Here is a 24,684-nt window from a genome sequence, read left to right on the forward strand (position 1 = left end):
TCTGGCTGCAAAACCGGTGTCAAGTCACATAGCCAGGCTCACATATAGTATATCCGGTTGCAGTTTTCACAATAAAACTACCACCAACGAACGTTTTCGTAATTCTGTCAACAACACCAGTGGTGTATAGAAACAAAGTACGTAAACATTTGCTCAAATGCCATGAGTAGCTACAAATTAGTGTACTTCTACTTTACTTGAGTACTTCCACTTTGTTACTTTGTACTCCACTGCATTTCAGGGGTATGTAGTTTTTACTTCTGTATATATTTTAAATAAAAAAACATGCACAAACCATTAGTTTATAAAATACATCACATTGTTAAACATTAAACCAGTGGCTCCAAACCTTTTTGGCCTGTGAACTATTATAAAAAATGTCTAGTTGCAGCTCCTTGTCATATTATAAGTGCTAGAGTTATGTTAAACCTCTCAGATAGATTTATTAAACAACTTTTCTGAAGCTCAAAGAGGGAAATTGTATTTCACAAAAAATAATATTAAAGAAAAAGGGTTTGTTTATCAGATCTTTGTTTTTTCTTCTGTCTTCTCTCACTAACTTTCGCATGACCCCTCTGGCTTATCTGGTGACCCTTTGGAGGGACACCAGCCCTAAGTTGGTAACGGCTGGACTAAACAAGCTGCGTATAAAATAGTTCAAACTAGCCCCATCTCACGCAGCTACTACAGTAAAACGCTGCTTAGACACTGATGAGTCAGTGCTAATCATGTAACATTCACTTTTTATACTTTTTTTCAACTTAAAAAGGAATTCAAATGCAAGACTTTTACTTCTAGGGGAATATTTAACATTGTGTTATTGGTGCTTGTACTTAAGAAAAGGATCTGAACACTGTTCCCAAACAAAGAATTGTTTATTCCCAACTCTTACAGTTCTCTTTCTTTGACTCCATTTACTGCCAGCTTGCAGGTAAACATACAGAAGAATGATGGACATGAATAGAAAACAAGTTGGGTTATTTGTCTTTAATTGCTCCTGCATATTATAAATAGCCAACTGTAATAGCCTGTTGACAAATACAGTACTTCAGTTCTTAAAAACTAAGTTGATTACATAATGTGTAATTTCACCAGTTTGCCTACAACATTCTTGCTCTCTTTCACAAAACAAGCTCAGCAGGAACAGAATCAAGGACACGTGAATGAGGCTCTAAACCCACGTCAGCATCCAGCTATGTCTCTCAACAGGCAGGACTGAGAGTGAGCAGTGCTAACTGTAACACCTTATGGGTGTCATTCTATTCTGGCTCTCTGACTGAGCATGGGGGGCTTGTAGGACTGGAGGTGCTTGGGTTGCTCAAAGACGGAACTGGTACTTCAGAGTCTCCCTCAGTCTGGTTGGAATCATGCAAATGCTGTTTGGAAGTGGGCTGTAATGCATGTGCAGGGACTGGCATTTCCATGGTACTGAGATCCTCAGCAGAAACCTGACCTGCAGGAACAGTGAAAGATAGAGTAACTTAATAAAGTGGGTGTTGAGTCTGTATATATGCACTGCAAATAATTATAGCGGACAAGGTGCTTTTCTGACACGAGTACAGCTAAACTGATTAGTCAATCAAATTCTCAATTAAATTACTGATTAATCATCTAAGTATTTTCAAAGATAAAATGCCAAAAAAATCTCTAGTTCAAGCTTCTTAGATTTTTCTTCAGTGACAGTTTAGTGAATCTCTGGACTGTTTGTCAGACAAAACAAGAAATTTGAAGAATCTGGGCTCTGAGAAAATGTGGCAGCAGTTTTCACTATATTGTCACTGATATTTTATAGGCCAAATGGTGAATGGTGAATGAATGGTGACTCACTTGAGAAAATAAAATACACCATGGATGTCGTCAGTGGGGTTAGTGTAAATTTTTATATTTGAATCATGGAGCTGATGTCCATGCTCAATATTTCAACATTTTTAAGATACATTTTAAAATATTTCAGATTGTGTTAATCAATTATGCTGATTAACATGTTAACATTGTTTTAGAGAAGAATTTAGTCTGCTAATGCTTAGCAGACTAAATTCATTGCAAAAAGTATTTAAAAAAAAGGGTCATGTTCTTTATCTACCGATTCGCAAAGTGGTCTGATCCAGTATGCTGAGGTACGGGAGGTAGACGTTGCGGGGTCCGGGAGGACAGAAACACACTTTTCCATCATCCAACACCACATTCTCACCAAAAACACACAGCTGAAAGAAATTGAGGAAAAGGATTAAATGTTAATGTTTAAAGCTTTGCCTGCTTTTTGAATACTGACAGGTATGGACAGTATGTATAGTGTATATGTCTGTGTGTTTGAGTACCTGCTTTTGGAGTAGTTTTTGTGTCAGTTTTAAAAGTGTAGTGCTCTGTGCTCTTTTCAGGTCACTGAGCAGCAAAGTGGCCCGGGCCAGTGTCACACTGGACCCTGGTGGTATGCATGTCCGTCCTGACAGCAGGCTCACTGCTTCCTAAGCAGATACACAAACAGAAAACCCATTACAAATGAATGAATGAAGACCCATTACAAAAAGACACCAAATGACCTGACTCAATAGGAGAAATGAAGACAGCGAAAACACTATATGGCAAATCTTTAAGTTAGGTGGTAAAGTGGAGAATGTGTCTGCCTACAGGCCATATGATCCTAGGGCGGAAGTTGGCTTCAACTTGAGGAAAAAACTGTTACTTTCATCATTTTTGCCACATTCTCCAGAACTGTCCACAAATCAATTGTTGACATGCAATTCTGTGACAACAAAACTGTTCCCACAGCATAACATATGCAGGGCTAGTGGCGCAATGGATAACGCGTCTGACTACGGATCAGAAGATTCTAGGTTCGACTCCTGGCTAGCTCGCTGTAAGTTTTAACTTATTATTTCATTTCCAAAACTCCTATCACAGCAATGAGGCACTTTTTCAGACCAGAAGCCGTGATCGTATAGTGGTTAGTACTCTGCGTTGTGGCTGCAGCAACCCCGGTTCGAATCCGGGTCACGGCAGCAATAGAAAAGTGTGCTGTTTTATTTTGATGCTTAATATACTACAGCTGCTGAGGAGACCCCTCATTGTCCAGCTTGACACATCCAGTTGACTATTCTCTTATTTCAGCATTCAGTTCTCTGGAAATGGGACTAGTGGCACAATGGATAATGTATCTGACTACAGATTAGAGGAGACTAGGATTCCTGGCTAGCTGAAAGTAAACTTTAACTTATCCCTTATCCATCATTTCCAAAATTTCTCCTATACATACTTTCAACATGTGCTAAAGATATCTAAATTCTCATCATGCAGCCTTTGATGCTATCACAGCAATAAGGCACCCCCTAAACACACTAGCCGTGATCGTATAGTGGTTAGTACTCTGCGTTGTGGCCGCAGCAACCCCGGTTCGAATCCGGGTCACGGCAGTAATAGAAAAGTGGACTCTTTTATTTTGGTGCTTAATGTACTCCAGCTGCTATTTCAATTGACAAACTTGATGGATAACACATATTTTCCTAAATGAGACACCTCATTGTTTTTAATCTGAGTCATGGCAACAGTAGAAAGATATACTGCTTCATTTTGGTGCTTAACATACTCCACCCTCTGTTTCAGTTTACAAAGTTTCAAACTGGACAGATAACACATATTTTCCTGAATAAGACCACATATAGTCCAACCTGACAGGTCAGTTGACTGCCATTCTTTACACTTGTCTCCAAACGACAATACCACAACAATTTACATATAGTGCTGTGACAATCAAGCCATTCCCAGCCCTCTCTGAACATAGGGCTAGTGGCGCAATGGACAACGCGTCTGACTACGGATCAGAAGATTCTAGGTTCGACTCCTGGCTAGCTCGATGTAAACTTTAGCTTAACCCTTCTCCATCATTTCCAAAAATACTCCACTCCATATTTTAGTAATATTGTACATTTACTTGCTCAAAGTAGTCAAACGATAAGTAAATGGCCTCTCAATGTGTGCTAATGCATCTGAATTCATAAACAGGATTTGTCTATGAAGAAAATATACAACAGTCCTATATCAATCCTTGGAAACATATTGTCTTTTGTCACATGCTAAGAAAAACCCACACAGATAAAACAGTAGTACCTTTGATATTCTGAGTTGGAAATATACACAACAACGAGGCACTTCTTCTCTGTACATAGGGGCAGTGGCGTATTGGATAATGTGTCTGTATATGGGTCAGACGATTCTAGGTTTGATTTCTGGCTTAATCCCTTGTCCATCATTTCCAAAACTCCTCCTGTACATCAACATCAATTACAAGAAAGGTGTCTGTGTGTGTGTGTGTGCTGGTACCTGCAGTACTGCCATGCTGTCATCAGTCTTGCCTCTTTTTGCTTCCAATTCCGCAAATTCGACCATTAAAAGGGCTTGAGCATCAAGGTCTCCCCATAGCGCACATTCATCAAGACCCTCCTGTAACACCTGAGCTGCCTCCTCGTTAATGTTCTTACCTTAAAAAGACAACCCCCCAACACACACATTCATATGCACACATACACACAAACTAAATAATTCTTCAAAATTCTTAGCCTGAATGCAGCAAACCTGGAATAAGGGAAGCGGTGTACGGGATGCATGTAGCCAGGCTGCGGACCAGTGCCAGGCGACAACGCAGCCACAGGCAAACTCCAATTCTCTCACTAGCCTCAACTGCTCTGGGACAGTCTTCATGCGGAGGGTTTGACACGCTGAAATCTTTAGTACCCTATACACAGGGATTGAACACATTGCCACACACATGCATACACACACGCCGTGTATAATCAATCACAATTCTGCTGCCCCTGTGTGGTTATGTGCATTTCTTAAATGGAAGAAGGTAACGTTATCACATTTCAGCTGCTAACATACTCAGGATTTCACATGCTTGACATTAGCTCAGACTAATTTATATAAAGATGCTACCTGTTCAATTCCAGTCCTGGGGTGTGGGAGCTCAGACACAGGTTTCTGAGAGCCAGGCATGGGTCCCCCCATGATTACAGGAGACGTCTGCAGCAGCTCCAAAGATGAAACTGCCACCTCAGAACTGAATGAAGATATTGAAATGGTTAGGATAGTCAGGAAATACAAACATAAGCAGACACACACACACACATACACACGGTACACATGCATAAGGTCACTGTACCTAAGTGCAGTGCATCCTTGCTGCAGGTAGAGGTTGGCTTTTAGAAGGCTGGACTCTATTACAAGTTCCAGTTTCTCTATTTCACTGCTGCACTGAGATGGGAGCTGCTGTGAAATGGAGTCCAACAAGGAGGATGCTCCTTCTAACAAAAGGAACTACAGCAGAGGAGATGACAGATATGGGCAAGTTAGCACAAACAAGTTGGAGAGAAAGCTACTCCATATTTACTGTAAGGTGCCAAGACTACACCAGCTAACAACAGAAATTACAGGAAGAGGCAAACACCTGAAGTAAAAATCAAAAGAAAAATACCCCGGAAGTCTCACCTTAATCCTCTCTGGAGTGAGCTTCTCCTTCTCTGTATCAAGATCCAGCACTTTTGGCTCATCTGTCTTTTGACAGCAGCTCTCAGTGTCCAGTTCATCCTGTTCATGGTGTTTTGAGTTCACTGAAGAACTTCTTATGCTGGCACAAGCTTCTCCTTCAACAGAATCTGAAAGACATTCCAACTTTGTGCATAAAGCTTTTTTATCAACAGTGACTCTTTTAGAATAACATCAAATTAGTTGTTTAAAGTGAATGTGTACAGAATGATGAAAATGATCAATATAATGGAGTAAAGTTAGTCTTACAGGTCAGTGTATATGCCTCCTCGTAATGCAGTGACCAAATCCCATTTAGTCATATGAGACTAAAGGGCATAAACCCAACATATACAACAGAGAGAAGAAAGTACTCTCCCTTACAGACCTGGCACAGGAGAGCCATGTACGGTGTTACTGAGAGCCAGGACTAGTTGAATACGAGCCAGGTTCAATCGGAGGCACAATGTGGATCCATACAACGTTCGGACCACTGGAGCAAAGTCACAGTTCACAAGTTCTTCCAAAGCCTAAACACAAGTACCACATACACACAGAGAACATTCACAAAAAACAAAAAGTAGTAAGCAAGTTTAGAAAACATCTTTTTGGAAAAAAAAAAGAATAATTTGTTAAATACATAGCTGAAACAGCGGAGCAATGCGTGTGTGTAAGTACTGGTGTGCATTTGGATGATTTGGATTTGTGTTTTCAAATGTGTCAGGAAGGCCAAATGAGGGAACATGAGGTGATTCTGTTCTTAAAAGCAAAGAAAATTACACCTACACCATACAACACATACTGTGACCCTATGGTGCTTCCTTCTAAGAATGATTTATATGGCTGTCCACCGAAAAGAATATCAAATTAATTATACAGCTAAATTGGAAAACTGACAGAATAATACTGGTGAAATTCTAAAGAAAGTACCTCAGTGTTGTCCACAAGAGACTTGTTGCTGTAGAACGTCTTCACAGGCTGCAAAATAAACATGATGTTTATTATCTATTCAGATTACAACATCTATAAACAAACAAAATAATATTGTGCAGAAGCAGCACAAGAATGTTTTACTCTGCAAAGCCAACATGGCAGACTAACAGAAATAATGTACAGTCTGTCTCCCACTGATAAATTCCACAAAAAATTCAGATTTATAGCATAACAAACACAAGGCTAAAACTGTTATTAAAAGTATACATAGGGTGTGCCAACTACAGTGAGATGCAACACCTTTTAATATGAACAGGCTAAGAGTGAAAAAGGCAAAGAGGGAACATATGTGTGTGTTCATACTTTGTAATTGTCTTTGGCGATGTAGTGCCCATAGGGCAGCAGGATGCCTATTCCTTGTGTGAGCTGAACTGCCTCCTTTACAGCTTCAGTGAACAGACACAGTTCAGTAAGGGCAAGTATCTGCAGAAAACACCAGCCCAGATCAAAACCTCCAACAGAACCACGAGAGGAAAAACATTCACATGTACATGAATAAATGCTGACCTTTAGTATTCTGCCCTCAACCGTGCGTTGCACATCTCTGCACACAGTCCCCACAAAATGTAGGTAAAGGGCTAGCATGGGAAGTAGCTGAAATTACAAGTTTAACACTTATTCAGTTCTGTATCTTGAGCTTTGCAGTTCAAAATGAGGACAGACAGTATTTGTGTGTGTACCATGATATGGTAGCCTGTGGTGAAAAGCCAGTGGCAGATGAAGTTAAGGCTGGTTACAGTGGTACCAAGGTGAACCCTGTGAGGCTCAGAGAAAAGGTCGACTCCAGGAAGCAGTTCATCTCCAATGCTATGGGAGGCATACTGGAGGTCAGCTTGGGGTTGGGCCAGGGAGCAGCACAGCACACACTAGAGAAGTGGGCCACACACATAAGCATGTCAGAATAAATGTACACATACAACAAAACATACAGCCATTACAGCAAAAACATCTCATCATCATTCTTTAAATAGTGCATTCATCAAAAATAAAAATCATGTTTGTGAAGAGAGAGACTAATATCCCCTGGAAGTATTACCTTGAAGAGGTGAGCAGAAAGGAGACAGCACTTGGTCCGCTGGTTGATATCAGAAACTAAGATATGCCTGTAGATCCAAACACAGCCCTCAGGAGCAAGTAGGTTTTAAAAGCATATGTTTGCAACACACAAAAATAAGCACATCAAATTAATAATAAACTTCACTGAAACCAACTGTGCAATCTTAGCAGTAAGCCCAGCAGCCTGCAGACATCCCCAAATGCCAGCCTGTTTCAGGGTTTGTTGTAGGGAGTCACTTCCAAACGATACGCCATCCCATTTCTCTACTGTGCCTGAGCTCTGTAAGGCGCAATCTACAGCTTTACTCCAGCATGAGTGTGCTGCCCTGGAGATAAAATACAGGCAGGAATTAAATTATTGTAAGAAGGTAAAAAACTAAAAATAAATAAAAAGCTTAACTAACAAGTGAGTGCCTATAACAGAAGGCTGTAGGTTTGCTTCAGCACACACAAATACACACTCCGGCATTAGAACTGATTTCTAACCTTGTGTTTCTGTTGTAGAAATGCAGGTTTCCCATTTCATGCAGTGCCAGCACTCTGAGGGAGTCATGACCGTTGGCTTGGAGATACTCTGAAGAAAAGTTGGATGAAGATGGGAAGGGACGTAAGACTTTTATGACACATAGTTCAACCATTTTAGTATCCTGTCATTCAGTCTGCTGGTACACTTTATAACGTGTGGCATTGATTCAGTGTGTTATAAAGTGTATATATAGTGCACTATAGAAGTCTTGCTGGGTACTTATATAAGTATTTTATGTTCTTACTAATGGAGGTGGAGTATGCAGCAGTGACAGTCGGTATGTGATCAATGCTGATAGGGAGGCTGTAGAGAGCATTTGGAGTACTGTAGTCCTCCTCTGTCAGGTTGCACGGTTGAATGTTTGGAGTGGGCATAACTATGGGACTGAAGTTCACCAGGCTTGCAGAATGGCTGAGACCCCTGCTCTGACAGTGCCGCCACTGTGCCGCAAAGCCTGGATAGAAACAAAGGCAGTCCAAACTGTGTGAGTTTAAAACAGTTGTTGTATGAGTGCATGTGTGTGTCCTCTAAATCAGCAGTGAACTCACAGGGTTGTGTGGATGCCAGAAGCAGCAACAGTAATGAGCGACTGTGCTGGAAGACCTGAAGACAATATGGTCTTCTCTCAAGAGCTTGACGGTAACAGCTCAGCGTGTCTTCTACATCCAGAGGAACGCGCACAAGGGACATGGAGCACTGCATTTCTGCAGCTTAGAGATAGAACATATATGTGTGAAAATATTATCCATGCACACACAACCTGTCCACACTTGTTTGATCTTTGTACTTTCTGATCCATTTTACAGTTTGGCAATTTTGCACATATTCACAACATTGAATCTCACCATGCCACCATTTCTATATTGTTTTGTAATATTTGGAGCACTGCAATTCTATGACAGCCATCATCATTCACTGTTTGTGTGAGTGAAATATTCTGACATGACTGAAGCTAGCTGTTCAAACCTTTAAGCTCAACTGCATGTTGAGGAGTGGAGTTTGTGAGTGCTGCTTTTTTATGAATGGGTGGTTGCTGTGGATGATGAGGGGTCCACCCACTGAGCAGCTGGCAGTCTGCATAGCTCCTGTAAGTTACCTGAAATATAGAAAAGAAAGCACCACATCTATATACATACAGTACAATACACACAATACATAAGTGCACACAAAAACATTAATAAATAAAGAAAAAAAAAAGAAATGAATATAAAGTTATATACTTTCAGTATGGCAAAAACACCTGATATGAGTATGTCTTCAGATTCTATTATGGTGAATAAAAACTGTATAAGAAATTATCAACTGTCTTAATACTGCGTTTTTCTCTGCATTTCTTTTATCTTGCGAAGTAATAAACCCTCTTTTCTATAAAAGACTTTAATTAGCTTGGATTTCCTTGATACACTTTGATTTTGGCCATAGTATCATACAGGGCTTGAACATGTTTTTGTGACGGGGTGTGTGCTACCTCCTTGCCAGTGGCTTTCTGTGTCTTGACATGGTGTGGTTGTGGAACCGCAGGTCCTCCAAAACACCTAATCCTTTCAAGCAGCCTCCTCTGTGCGTGGACTAGTAGAGGAGTTACGATCAAGGCATAATGATCCCTGAGAAAGATGTACAGATGACACAGACATAAAAACACACACACACACACACACACACAAACACTTAAACTAAGTCTTCACTCTAAAATGTAAAGATTTATTTTATGGGATTTGCTTTTTGCCCCCAAAGTCCTCACATTGTGAATGTGTAAACAGGTTTATGTCCCCACCACATCAGTATTACAATCTCAAACACACACACAAAAATATCTTCATCTACTCTTGGATAGTGTCTTAGGAAATTCTTTGATCTGGAATTACAACCTGGATTGCTGACAGCTAATGAGCAAAAACATGGCAATGTTAAATCAATAAAAAAGAACAGTGTTTGGCATGAAAATCCACTTAAAATGTGTATTTAATGGTAGTATGTGCTGTTCTTTGCTCTTTGTGACTAATAAAGTTTCAGAAATTAAAATCTCTGCTTAAATTCCCTTTAATGATAACAACCTGCCACTCATCTGTCTTTTGAATGTTGCTAAACAAACCTATTTATTGTTTCATTTTTGCTGCACTTTTAGATTTATGATATCAACATAATCTGTGCATTATACAAATAAAAAGTTTACCGTGTGTATGAGTTGAAAAGTAAGGCAAAGTGGGCCAGGTTTTCCCATTTGCCACTATCATGGAGCCGCTCCAGAGTGTGCAAAACCAAAGTGCGGACCCAACGCAGGTCCACCTGGGTGCTGTCATCCAGTGGGGCAGAGAAATGAAGACTGGACTCTAGTTCGTCCTCAGTCAAGTCGCTGTCATACAAACTCCACAGCTAATAGGGACCAAGATGAAGATAAAGGAAGCAGATGAAAATCACAAACAGGACTGTGCCATCAATTTTGGGTGTGAGGTTTTAAACAAGTAGCTAGGTGTGTGTACAGAGCTACATGTGATACTTACCCCTAGTCTGTTAAGCATGTCCATGATTAGGTCAGTAGCCAGCACCAGTAGCCGAGTGACAGTGGTGTGCAGCTGTTCTGCTGTAACGGGGGAGTGAGGTTCGAGCTGAACAGATGTCTGTACTAGGGAACCAATTCTGCAGCTTTGGTCCCACACAGTCTGACACACACACTGCAGAGTGGTCCAGTGGCTGCCACGATGGGCAAACACCTGAAAAAGATTAAAAATACACACAAAAAAATACAATATAAATACAGACTAATTATAAAAGTAAAATAAAATGGTATGTATGTGACAAGTATGTGACTGTAGAGCAGAATAAATACTTTGTATGATGTGTTTTGATACACTGATACACAAACTTAACAAAGCCTGGATTTAGTTACATGTAATGTCAAAATTTGTGTACATGTGTAAGTTGTTGTCTGTGTATGTGTGAACAGTACCATGGCCCTTCGTAGATGTAAAGCAGCTTTGTTAAATGACTCCAGCAGTAAGGCAGCACTGTGCCTCTGCATCTCAATCTGCTGTTCCACCGCTTTAGAGGAGTCCTCTACCTCCTCACAACTTTCCTCTGTGTCAGAGTCCTCAGCTCTAACTGCTGGAGGGAAAGGAATGAGCAACTGATGGACAAGTCAGAGCAGAGGATAACTTTTTTTCTAGTTTTTCAGTGTGCCATTTTCCTCACCCTCCTTTTTGTGGCTGTCTTTGTGTGCAGCTACGTAATCCCTGAGACTGGGGTGAGAGGAGTCTCTCTCTGAGATAACCTCACATTTAGAAGACTGCTGTTGCTGTGAGTTCCTCCGTACCAGGACACCAGAGTAGGCCAGAGAGAAACACAAGTGATTTAACTGGCTGTACCTGAGCAAAGCACATACAACACACAATTTTACAGACATAAGCACATGAATATACAGTATATGTAGAACAATTAGCTGGTATCTTGTGTGTGAACCTGTGCTGCAGGGCTCCTCCATGTAGCTGGTCCAGGCCCTGGTAAAGCAGTGCTATATGTGCCTGAGCCATGATGTAGTTAAGATGTGACCTCCACACTCTCTCCTCGCAGCACAGGTTCCTCAGCTGAAGCCGCTTCTTGTGGCGTTGCACCACAGACGACATCATGGTTAGCAGGTTCTCCACGACCTGCATCTCCCTACACACATGGACAGGAGGACAGCGCACAAGTTGTTAATGTACATGAATCCACAACACATAACCATACACAAACACAGACATCCCCAACAAACAGATAAAGACACACACACTCATACTGTACCTGTGAGTTCTCACTCTCTGAAGCATGCTGTGTGGCATTTTCTGCTTTATTTTCTTTCTTGTGTCATCATGAGATGGTGTGCCCTTGTTCTGCTTCAAAAAGCAGCACAAAGCAAAATAATCATAATAATTTTTACAGTTTTTTTTACCTGCTTCCTTTGGGGAATTCACAAAGCATATGGCAACACAGTAAATTGAGGCTACTTTCTATATCAGAAACTAGGAAACTTTATGCCCTTAAAAAGTTTGGTTCCCTGTGTGTGCAGGGATATTGAATATATTAAATGTCCTTGGGAAAAAATGTGTATGTACACATCTGTGTTTCACCTGGGACGGTTCGTTTCCTTTAGGAGCCTGAACACTATTTCTTCTTTTACTGTGACTGTTTCCTTCCAGACATTTTGTGGACAGTCCCATCACCTCATCACGCCTGAAAAGAGAGAACCATTCACATACTGTCAAGTCTTTCTCAGCAATGACAAAACAGCAAATATCCATAGTAAGGTCAATAACAAACATGAGAGCCATAAATAAGCGGGAAAGGAAATGCACTGATTAACATTTTGACCATACCAGTATTATTTATTTATATATATATATATTTTAAAAATAGGTAAGGAGCTGTATAATGAAAACATACCTGGAAAGAAAGTCAAATATGCTTTGTCCCCACTTTAATACAAGGTCTGAGTGGCCTTCCTCCATGGTTCTCTGGAGTAGTAGCGCTGCATACTCAGCGAAATACACCTTCCGTCTGAGCTTCATCACTGTCAAGACAACACACACACAAAAAGACAAATGTGAATTAACAAGCCTAATTATTCTGTAATAGAAATATGTGAGAGGGTTCTATTTACCATCTTGATAGGCGTCTTTTAATGTGCTGCTGGAGACCAGATCATACAATGTGTTGGGATCGTCACAGCCAGTCAGTGGGCGTGACATCTCTACAGAAATAAAGACAATTGTATTCACTATCGAGGAAAAAACACTATTTGGATCAATGTGTAACCACAACAACATCTATTATTCTTGAAGCAGTTTAGTCACTGTTCACAGAGCAAGCTAGCCAGCTGAGACACTCAAACAAAAATCAAATGAAAATATTTTATGTTGAGTCTTTGCAAAGAGATGCGTTACATGCCACTGGTTGTTTTGGCGAATAAGGTGAGCAAGTATTTAGTATTAAAGTGTGGCCTAAAAATGATAATGTGCATGCCACATATTCATGAAAGAGTCCAGTGCGTATGCCTGTGTTACCATTGTCTGTGGTGAGAGCTGCTGCAGATGTGATTCTTTGCTTGTTTTTCACATGCAGTGCCTTCAGCTGAAGATTTATCTTCATTTCCCCCTTGATTGCAGCATGATCTGCCGTCTTAGACTACACACACACACACGCACAGAAACACACAGAAATACTAAAAATGTGGAACAAGATGTTCTTCAGCTGATGAATACTTGGAATTATTCAATATCATGACATTGCCTAAAAATAAGTCTTTTGTAAAAATCTGAAAATATATTAGGTAAAAATATTAATTTCATGATCTACCATCATCCAAAACCATGAAATAAATCTACACTTTTCCACACTTCCTTACACCCACAGCTTCACTGGCAAGTCTCCTCATCTGCAGCTGGGTGTCATAGACATCCTGGAGCAACCTGCGACTACAGTCCATCACTGCAAAAGCCATTTGATGCTCCCCGAGCACACGCAATGTCTGGTCAAAAAGGATGAAGAAAGAGAAGTTATTTTGGGCAAAGCTCCTGGTTAATTATCACTTGGGATATCTGAGATGTATAAGTCACTGTGGATGAGAAGGTTGGCTAAATAATGTATGTAAAATGTGAATCAAAGTGTACACTTTGTAAAAATCACCACAAAATGTTAAAAAGTAATGATACTTGCTGTGAAATCTTCTGTAAAAGATGGTTGTAAAATGTATTGAAATGTCATGTTTATTTAGACCTGGAAATTTTGTTGTGTGCACACACATAAACAGAATAAACTTTACTCAGACACATGCAGACACACCTTCGACAGGTAGTAGGTGATGCAGGCTATCATGTGCATAAATGACTCTGAGATGTTTCCAGTCCATTTTTGTTTGATAAGCCCTGAATTCTCCTCCAAAACTACCAAGCATTTCTTTAGCACCTGAACATCAGAACACAGACATAAACACACCGTTAGAAATTATTTAATAGTTTGGATTATGTTACGTTGTAAACAAAGTAAATCTTTGTATACCTGTACCACTGGATTGCAAGTGATCTGATGGAAGATTAGAGGTGCCAAGAGGCCATAACAGATTAGTACAGCTTGCACAGCAGCGATACCATCATTCAAACACATTGCCAAGTCCATTGCCACCAGCATTCGCTCACATTCTGCCAGTCTGGCTTCCTGCACATACATCAAGACAGGCAAAAAAGGCACATAAAATTTCACACTCTGATTCTGCTATCAACAATGACTATTAAACTGACTGGCCTCACTTCTTATATGTTTTAGTCATTAAATTTGGCAAATATGAAATTACTTGTCTATCAAGCTCTGATTGTTACCTGTTCCCAGATAAACGGCCCATTTTCACTGAATGAGTCACAGTAGAGAGATCCCTGCTGAATGTTGATCTCTGTCTCAATGAAGATGGAAGTGAGGAACAACTGACACAGGCAAGGGGAGGAGCACTTGAGGGTCTGTTCATGCAGCCTATAGCATGGTGAATGGAGACAGAGTAGAGGAAGATAAGCAAATGCAAAGAAATAGAGTCATTGACTTGAACTATGCGTTTCCCTCCTTACCTTGTGGTAGCGAGTCTATCCTGTGTACTGTAGGACCCAGGGTCAGGGAAGGTATAGTGGCTCCACAGTTCCCTGCATGCTCTCTTTGCTAAGGCATACTGTTCTGTTTGAAATGCCACCTGAGGAAGGAGTCAAAAAAAGCTACATCCATAACCCTTTTCTCTGGGTTTGTGGGCATCAGTATTAAGGTGTCAATCAGTTTCGCATTAGCCAAAATCCCAATAATGAACAACAGCTCTTTGAGTTAATGTTAGGCACTTAGGCCTACAGGCTCTCCATCCTTGGACTAGTGTGTATTGTACCTGAGCCATGTGAGCCCATGTAGAAAGCAGGGGTACAGGCATGGATGCCAGCAGTGGGAATGTTGTCCGCCCTATGGCATTGCCCAGTAGCTTGCCCTGGCTGTCATAGGCTGCAACAGCAAACATATATTTCTGGTTGGGCACCAGCCCCTCCACCGTCAGCACACATTCACCAGATACTGCTGGTACCTGCAAACACACAAAGTCAGGGATAATACCATGGGCACACATCAACTCACGCAAAATGAAAGAAATAAATTGCACCATATTTCCAGTTCCTGGCAGGCTGCAGTCTCCGAGGCGGACTTTTCGGTTAATGCCCTCAGCTGCATGGCCGCAGAGCTGGTACCAGCACACCTGAAAAGTATAAGATGAAAAGTATATAAATTGTGTTCAATCATTTGCTACTTGTTAGATTAGCAAATTACCAACATAATTAAAAGCATATCTCACCTGTCTCTCCAATTTATAAGGTGCTGGGGTAAAGGTTAAGGAGTGGTCAGTGCGTGAAAGTAGGATGGGGGGAGGTGGAGGGTTTTCTTCTTCCTCCTTCAGTCCTCTGTCTTTATTTTCAGCTCTGGTCTTACAAGTGGCAGCAATGTACAATCTTCTCTCCTCCACTCCTGCTTTCTCCATCAGGGAGGAGGCCTCCTGGCAAGAGCAAACAGACAAACCAGTTGAATACTCTTTACATTTCATTAAAGCTCAATCACCAATCATCAGTCCTTAGGAAAAGTGGCTACATCTAAGGCTGAGTCCCGACTTACACAGAATATACTGAAATTAAATCTGTCCTTAGTAAAAGGGCCTCAATGGCAGATTTGTAATTCTGTCTAAGAAAATGCAAATGTGTGTGTGTGTGTGTGTGTGTGTGTGAGACCTCTAGCAGACTCTTGGTTTTGCTGCTCTGATTTGGTTCCATGTTATTGTACGCCAGCAAGGCTTTCTGCATCAGGAAAAGAGCCTTGGACACCTTGTTCTTCTTGATCCGATCCAACAGTTCCGACTCCGCAACTGGACACAACAATGGAAGTATCAGGACAAGCCACCATATTTAGACCCATTATCTGTGCCTACAACTGGGCATGTTTTATTGGTAGACGTATAATTTTAAATCAGTATTATTTTGGAACATTTACCCTAACTAACCATGATTTCAACTTATGTTTATAAATCAGCAAGTGTAGGATTAAGGAATTTCACCATTTCTATTGATGTAAAAATTGAGCACAAACTGAATATAGGCCAAAAGCAAAAATGTGGTGAGTCTGACCTGCATTTAGCTGCAGTAACTTGACGGAAGCCCTGTGGTGGATGATCTCTAGCTCCAGATGACGGTCTGTGGTCAGCAGGTGCACACGTGAGGACTGAATGTGTCCAGAGCCTTTAATATTTGATTCTGCCTTAGATTCCACCTCATCCTTTTCCTTCTTATTCATTTCATCTTCCTCATTTACCTCTTCTGATGATGCCATAGAAGACAGGGAGGGAGTCGATGGAGGGTGGGGACAAAATTTCTATCAGAACAAGAAGAAAACAGGTTTTAGCAGCACTCACCCTGTGTATATTCTCAATTTATACTGATTTATTTATAATTTTCTCTGTATATGTTCCCTTACAATACAGTGATGAGATCATAGCTCAGGGCAACACCTGGATTAGAATGATGAATAAATGTCACCCTGAACTCTTGCCAGCCCTACCTGCATGAAGGCAGAGTCAGTGATTGCTGAGCTGTCTTGGGGCAGCAGCGTAGCAGCACCCTTTGCCAGAGCTTCAAGCCCTCTCCTCACCACCTCACACACCTTCTGAAGCAGCTCTGTGCTTGAACTCTGCGAGTACACACAAACAGACACACCAATGCCTAAGACTGAAAAGTTGTTCTTTTCTTTTTTTACTCTTGACAATATACAGAAGCCGATTGATGCTATGCATATATAGTTCAACCATTCACATACCTCATGAAAAGAGAAAGAGCTTGATTTCACACCATCACCATCTGCCCCAGAAGCTGCCAGACATACAGTACGTTTTCAGAGAAATCATCATCATAATTATGGTGTGGGATAACACTGTATATACTGTGTACTATGAATGTTGTGTATATGTGTGCAGGTTTGACTGTGGTGGAAGTTTTCCAGATACCAAATACCAGAGTGAAATACTACTAAGATCAAGCACAAAAGATATGTGATTTCAGCTGTCCTACAGACTGAAACCAGGCAAGTAGCAGAACCTAATCCCTCACCTGGATTTTGTGTTTGATTACTGCGTTCAGCTGCACTCTCTAACAGTATAACCAATGTGTGGATCATCTCTGTCATCAGTATGCAGTCCACAGATGCCAGGTCACAGGCAAAGCCCACCTCACACAGCCTAGACAGACACCACAGCCACTGCAAACATGTTCAAAAATAGTATCACACACAAATGAACAGAAATAAGCAGGATGTGTGTATTAAACATACAGTGAAATTTAAAATAAAGTGTCGTGTTTTATCTAGCCCAAACCAAAGTTACAGTTGACTCAGTCCTAGACTCCCAAAACCACATTTATAAGAAAATCTATGCTCAGAAAAAAACATCAACTGTTTCCGTAATGATTACCTATTTAAATACCCACCTTGTCGTAATTATCGACCTTCTCAAGGTAGCATGTAAACTCTGGGTAAACTGGGTTTTGCAGTTTATCCTTCTGTATCACCACCTTCACTTTACGCCAGAGAAATAACACAACATCCAAAACCAGGTCTCCATCTGGCTGCACCTCCTGCACAAACACAGGCAGACTGTACATACATACACACACTAAAAAGTCCCCCGCTGAACTAACTGTAATCTAAATCCTAATCCTTGGCAGATAAACCCCAACACGAATACACACACAATATGGAAACTTACTGGAGCAGAGCCACAAACAGACTTGTGCAGAGTGTCTACAAGGCAAATGAACTCATCGCTCATTGAGAATGAAGACTTGTGTCTGTCTGTTAGAAACACAAACATCAAAACCAGATCATAACAGAAATCAGTATTGGATATTTTGTAATCAAGTAATTAAGGCCCAGTGTTGAACACCTTACTATTGCCTAATCAATGCTAATTTATGAGCATGAAAAACCATCTCAAAGCATGTTAGCAAATATTCAGCAGGCAGTAATTAGGTTAAGATACTCATAAATTTAACAGCAGCTTGGCAAAGCAGGGCTGGCAGTGGCCCTCATAATTTAAAGTATTTTCTGTTTGAAGGCAACCATGAGCAATCAAGGAAAAGAGACCAGAAGGCTGTTCAAGATCAGTGAAATCTGGATATCAACAATAAAATGATTATGAGAGGACTTCGTGGACAGAACTCAGTTTGTATTAATAAATCAATTTATCTAAGTAAAGGTTTAGAGACCTAAAGATCTGAATATGTGGCACAGTTTCACATTTGATATACCATCAATCAAGCTGTCGTCTTTAGGGTGGCTCCTCTGGGAAGACAGCAGACTATTGAAACCATCAAGTAAAGCAAGCTCCATCTCTGCCTTCCTGAATGACTGGCCTTCTACACCCTGACACAGAGACACAAAGAGACTTTCACACTCGTGACCATTCAGAAACACAACACCCATTAAACTTAAACTGGAAACACAAGAATACACAAGTGAGAACTAATAGAGATGGAAAATATTCCCCTTTTCTGAATAAAGAGAATTACAGCAGATTACTTGTGTGCTACTCACAGACAAAACCTGCAGCATCTCTCTGGCAAGTTCGGTGAATGCATCTGGTTGCTTGTACTGAAACAACAGCTTAATGAACCTCACCGCAGACGTGAAGGGCACTTTGTTTTCTCCTAGTAACAGAACAGATCACATCATTGTAACACAATATTTCTAGACACATTGCACAAAACAAACACCTGGCCACATCATAAAACATACAGTATACAACATGTATACATGTGATTGTAATGTAAGAAAAAAGGACAAAGAAAAGTACCTGTAAGGGCTAAGTCCATTAGAGTCGATGTTGGTGTCAGTGCACTAAGGGACATGCATGTGTGGTCATCACACTTTTGCTCACTTGTAGCTGCTCCTTAACACACAAGAACACAAGCACATTTCTAAATACATAAAGTGAGTATTCCACACCTTAAATACCCAATCAGTGAATGTTTGATTTAAATTACTTACTTACTGTAATCAGTGGATTTCTGCTATCTGTTTTACTAACCAGATAATATACTGATGCCAGCAGACAGGAGTTCCAGGATCACTTCCTGCAGCTCTGGTTCATCTGGCATCTTTGTTTGCAGTGGGTGTTTGGTGCTGTCCCAAAGTGCTTCTAAGATGGCAAAGAACTGTGCGGCACCGCTGTCAAACAGTCCCATTAGCATACGCTCTGTTGTAGTACGGGGCCATGGCACCTACAGTAGATGCAGGCAGACATACAGTTTTAGCTAATGTAACAAGAAGAAAGTTAGTTTAACACCAGCAAGCAGCCTGAGCCAAAGTCCATTATAAAAAAAACAGTAAAGCAGGGGTGTCCAAACTGTTCCACAAAGGGCCGTGTGGCTGCAGGTTTTTGTTCCAACCAATCAAGAGCACACAGTTTGACCAATCAACTGTCTGAAGACTGAGATCAGTTGATTAAATGAGTCAAGTCTGGTGTGCTGCTGCTTGGTTGGAACAAAACCCTGCAGCCACACAGCCCTTTGTGGAACAGTTTGGACACCACTGCAGTAAAGTAATGCCTCAAATTAAGTAAAGAAAACTGCAAAGTAAACTATTTATGCAGCAATTTAACAGGAGTTAGCATGTGCTATCACTCCACTCCACTAACTATGCAGTGTAAAGTGTGTTATTTAACACTGGATATGATGATACAACATTAAAGTGGATCTTACATTAGGTATGTCTTTAAGGGTGCTTTTGGTTCTGACTCTGAACATGGTTCTGGGTCTTGTTCTGGCCTCATACACAGCCCGCTTGAACATCATGGCACCCAGCTGGAGAAAAAAAAATCAACTTTAATTTAATAAACCAAAGAAGAGCACATCAACACTGTAAAGGCAAGTATAACAAACTATTAACTATTAATTGGGCTCAGAAAGTCATTCATACATCTCCAGAAGGCAACAAATTTTATCTGTCTGTACTCACACATACACATGACACTGCAGTAGTTGTACACAGTGAGGGTGTTCCACTGAGAGACATTATGAATTCAGAATCATGTTTTGTTTACAAGGTATGAACTGAGAAAGCTTCTCATGCTTGGGCAGTGTCCACTGCACTTCAAATAGAGCTTTAACTGATTAGATATGTAGATTGCCATTTGGTTTTATATTTTCGTGCACAATTTTTACTATATTTACTTGCACTCTTTTCATGTTTTTCCTCTCACTGACAGTGTGTTTCACAGTCAGTGAAAGCATAAATGATCTCTAGTCTGTAATATTTTTATCACAGTAACAGTATTAAGAGTATATTTCGATGAGAGGAATCTCCTGCCTTGATAGAGGCTTCTTTAAAAGCTCTCTGAGTCTCTCTGGTGGCAGGAACTTCATTCTGCTCCTCCAGCTTTGCAAGCTCATTGATTTTTCCAAGGGCTCTCCTGGAAAATTCCTGAAAGCATTTAGAGACGCACAAACAACCCCACAAATAGGGAGACTTTGAGAAAAATTCAGAAATTCAGTTTAAGTAAATATTTTCTCTGTGATTTCAACATGTAGACTAAATCTTGTGCAAAATTTCTATGCAAAATAAACATGCCACAAGTACTGTATTTTAACGTATTGAAAGCTAAGCATGGGGAACAGAAGTAGCTTGATACAGCAAATATATAAACATCAAAGCAGAATTTTATTATACAGCCCCATTTAATGAGAACTAGATAATAAAATTCAGCAAACTAACTCCAGATAGACTGCTGGCAGAAAACTGTAGACAGACTGAGAACAGGTGGCAGTTGGTATTTACAGCTTATTATATCATCCTGTCAATAGTCTGTTGACATTGTGCGTTTGTTGGTGTCTGGATGCAGATGACGCGTGTCTTTCACCTCTGCCTGAACTGCAGCCTGGTTGTCATAGTAACAGTGGCAGACAGCACAGTAGAGTGTGACAATCCATGGCACATACTTAGCAGTCATCAGAGGGATGGACAGCTCTAAACTGATGCTTGCCCACAGGAGGTACTCCAGTGCCTGAATAGGATCAAATGGTGGCATAAAGGATTATAAAGAGTGACACAGACAATTATTTTATACATTAAAACTTGCACTAATTTCTGGCTGTATAACATCATTCATTCAGGTTTAGGAGTTGCATGTTGCCTTTCTTAGTCACAATACTAACATGCCAGAAGGAGGGTTAAGACACCAAACAATGTGCAGAAGAGGGTGAATCATTAAGCACTCATAACTCAAAACAGTTTTTTAGTCACAGTTAGTACCTTTCCCTTTAGACAGTATCAGCAATGGAAAAAACAATCTTTTGAAAAGACCCTTTAGAAGATGAATAGTCTGTAATAGTTACAACCAGAAATAAAAGTTCCATCTATCTTCTATTTCTAAGTACCTGTGCACTACAATTCATGGTCATCAGATACCGACAGATGGTGTAGATGTGTAACGAACCTGGAAAAGAAGTGAAAGAAAAAGAGAACGATGCACAGTATGAGGTTAGTTCTATAAAGGTTAGTTCTATACCCTTGGATGGTTAACCTATTACTCAAACTGCACCAGTTTTGTTCACAATGTTAACTTTGACAACTCAACTATTAAAATACTGGACAAAATTATATAAGTTGTACTAATATACCATTATATATTTGCCAGCAGAGGTGCTCATGTTGCTGAAAAGCCTGCATCATGATCCTGATGAAGTTCAGCACACGCAGTAGACTACAGAGTCCCTTCTGGCTGAGGACGCTGTGCCTTTTCTCCTGCTCAAATATACACAGGGCACAGCCCTGCATTGCACGGATCTACACACACACATATAACATATATACAGTAGATATCAGGGTTCACGTGCAAACATCTCAAAATATCAATGACCTTACTCCACATGACAGCAGTTCTTAGTAACATAAAAAAACATAAGGATAGCATGCTTTTCACTCCAATCAGACTATGAGAAGTCAGACAAACCACAGACTCAGACACACTACACACAAGCCCGCATAGCACAATGTACCTTCATGGCAAAGGCATCCTGGTCAGTATCAAAACCTTCAGGGAAGAAGCAGGCCATGAAGTGGTCCACATCTGTGATGTCAGTGATTCTCACTAAGCTGAACTCCTGCAGGTGGAGACTGTAGCCCTGCCAAAGAGCCAGCTGGTACAACTACAGACAAAGAGGAGAGGGAAGAAAAATTTGACAGCAACTATGAATGTGTGATGTGCAGAAGATACCTTGGCCAATTGCTGCAGTCAGACCTGCAGGAGTTAGCAACTGAACTGGCAAATTATGGGACAAACACTCAGCAGCCACAGCAGTAATCTGCTTATGTATTCTGAGGAGAGCAAAGAGGCAAACAGCAGCAGGCAACATTAAGGGACAAGAGGTTGTTAATGCAGAGTAAACAGTACAGATTGTATAGGTCAAACACCCAATGGCACAACTCCACTTTTCCATCTTAAAGAGTGCTTACACTTATCACATTATGGCATAAATTACCATGAATTATGAACCTGAAGATTTGGGATCAGCTTAATTTGACTAGGTAATGTCCTAGTAAGCATACCATGCACAGCAATCAAGACTGACTGGGGTTCCTTTGATTATACTGAGAAATGAAATTGTAGAAAGATATTGAAGTAGCTTTTGATGAAATGCAGCTGCAAAAGCAATCAATTTCAGTTGTGTGAACTAAATGTGTAACAGGTATTATCTAGACTTCTGTGAATTACCTTTATTCCAAAGAGAAAATCTGCAATCTGCAGCATACGTTCCTGGTACAACCTGGGAGGGAGTCGATGCTTGTACTTTCTCCATATCTCCACCAGGATTTTAATCCTTCAAAACAAAACAAAAAACAGTTTCATGGACACTAAAATACAGCTGATTCACTATATATGTAACACAAAATGGTTTATTGGCTAATGGTTTATAATTACTAGCACTAGAAATGTCCATCACAAAATTCAATTAATATTGATGCTATTATATGTTATATGCAAATGTCTTACTTTGTAAATTAACTAAAGCTGTCAGACACATGTAAAGGAGTAAAAAGTGCAATATTTCTCTATGAAATGTGAGTCGAAGTATAAAATGAAATGAAAATACAATACTTTAGTCATGTACAATGCCTTAAATTTATAATGTACCTTAAATACGTAATGCACTTGAGAAAACAATTTTCTGCTGTCTCGTAATTTGCCTTAGCTAAGTTATGCACGTTGCCAAAAGAGAAGCCCGGTCATGTGTGTTTGCTATAAACTTCGTGACTTAAAAAAATATTGTTTAAAGCTGACTTCCGTGTTTACTTTTTAGAGCAATAAACTACATGATGCTAACGTGACCTAGCTTATCTTTAATTAGCTAACATTACACTGGCTTTTAACATCTTACCCTTTAGCATAAGAGCCGTTGTCGTCTTGACCGGTTGAAGAAACGACTCGTCTCATTAGTGCTATAAACGAATTAATGTCCCGTTCAAAAGCAGAAATAACTGGGTTTCTTTTATCAAGTTTCCCGTAATATGAAGCTGGCAAGTCCATTTCCGCGGTCAGAAAGTTTAATTTTAACCTACGTTTTTCTGTTAGCTGCTATCTCCAACAACAAACGGCTCAGTGACTGAGGCATGTTACCATGGTAACGACGCTAAAGAGATAGGAGGCAGGGTAACTCACAAGCAGTTAGCTCTGTTTAAAAACACAGCATCACCCAAGGTATTAGTAACAACAGCAACAACAATAATAGCAGCAGTAGTAGTAATAATAATAATAATAATAATAATAATAATAATAGATTCATCCACACTTCTAGTTTTAAGCAGTAATAAGAGAAGTTGATATTTTACCAAAGTTGACAACAACTCTGGTTTTAGCACATTCCTTCTCTTACAAATCAAAAGCTGTATTCATAATCAATAAAATGCTCAGTTTCTCAATTTTATACAGTCAGAGTTCCACTGATTTTAATAGAACTGTGTTGATAAATTAGAGTTATAATTAGATTTCCTTTAGTGTGTTTTCATTTGTGTGATGAAGGATTTGTGCTATTCAGAATATTTATTCTATATTTTATTTGTATATTATTCTTTTGTTTTCTTTATTATTCTAAAGTAATAAAATTATATTGTTTTTATTTCATATTATTGTTATTCTCTGCTGTTGTTATGTGTGATTGTGTATATTTTTGCCACTTTTATGTATATATGTTATGTATATTTATTTAATTTCTGATAACTTTAATTTCTAAATTGTTTTGGCAATGTTGGAGTTGGAGATTGTTACAAATATTGTTAAAACATGGATGTTTGTGTTAAATGTCTTTTCTTGGGGGTGCGCTCGGAGGGGGTATCGCCCAGGGAGTAATTCAATGTAGGACCGCCACTGAGTGTCACCTAATGCTGCCCCATACAAGCTCATCAATTCCCATTCAAGCACACTTCCACTCCACTCACAAACCTAAAGCTCCTGGCACTCTAAGCACAGCAGGCTAATGCTCTGGCAGCTATTCCTCAAACAAACACGCACAGAA

At 40.1% G+C, this 24,684-nt stretch overlaps 1 protein-coding gene and 4 non-coding genes across 5 annotated transcripts; 4 read left to right on the forward strand and 1 right to left on the reverse strand.

The window, feature by feature from the left end:
* Positions 1–1,259: 1,259 nt before the first annotated feature.
* Positions 1,260–23,699, reverse strand: LOC121191005 (cilia- and flagella-associated protein 54-like). The gene is made up of 57 exons (XM_041052048.1): positions 23,551–23,699; positions 22,887–22,992; positions 22,171–22,320; positions 21,793–21,958; positions 21,550–21,608; positions 21,033–21,176; positions 20,483–20,596; positions 19,876–19,977; positions 19,203–19,395; positions 18,969–19,064; positions 18,710–18,822; positions 18,424–18,538; positions 17,883–17,968; positions 17,605–17,751; positions 17,230–17,377; positions 16,940–16,992; positions 16,685–16,813; positions 16,255–16,411; positions 15,862–15,995; positions 15,435–15,632; positions 15,246–15,338; positions 14,982–15,170; positions 14,680–14,798; positions 14,440–14,587; positions 14,123–14,278; positions 13,907–14,029; positions 13,470–13,592; positions 13,129–13,195; positions 12,726–12,815; positions 12,509–12,635; positions 12,196–12,298; positions 11,870–11,958; positions 11,549–11,746; positions 11,297–11,454; positions 11,040–11,194; positions 10,594–10,803; positions 10,266–10,465; positions 9,561–9,696; positions 9,059–9,188; positions 8,641–8,802; positions 8,337–8,546; positions 8,053–8,140; positions 7,722–7,892; positions 7,547–7,613; positions 7,191–7,376; positions 7,018–7,104; positions 6,814–6,933; positions 6,448–6,495; positions 5,906–6,047; positions 5,482–5,648; positions 5,156–5,310; positions 4,930–5,053; positions 4,570–4,729; positions 4,318–4,475; positions 2,319–2,465; positions 2,084–2,204; positions 1,260–1,453 (listed from the first exon to the last, which is right to left on the reverse strand). Exons 1-57 carry the CDS (start codon positions 23,697–23,699, stop codon positions 1,260–1,262), a joined length of 7,680 nt encoding a protein of 2,559 aa, XP_040907982.1.
* On the forward strand, positions 2,783–2,855 carry trnar-acg. Its single transcript has one exon. It is a non-coding gene; the product is annotated as a tRNA-Arg (tRNA).
* On the forward strand, positions 2,928–2,999 carry trnah-gug. The gene has a single exon. It is a non-coding gene; the product is annotated as a tRNA-His (tRNA).
* On the forward strand, positions 3,339–3,410 carry trnah-gug. Its single transcript has one exon. It is a non-coding gene; the product is annotated as a tRNA-His (tRNA).
* On the forward strand, positions 3,778–3,850 carry trnar-acg. The gene has a single exon. It is a non-coding gene; the product is annotated as a tRNA-Arg (tRNA).
* Positions 23,700–24,684: the final 985 nt, after the last annotated feature.

Source organism: Toxotes jaculatrix, chromosome 12, assembly GCF_017976425.1.
Source record: "Toxotes jaculatrix isolate fToxJac2 chromosome 12, fToxJac2.pri, whole genome shotgun sequence".
NCBI classification, from domain to species: Eukaryota; Metazoa; Chordata; class Actinopteri; family Toxotidae; genus Toxotes; species Toxotes jaculatrix.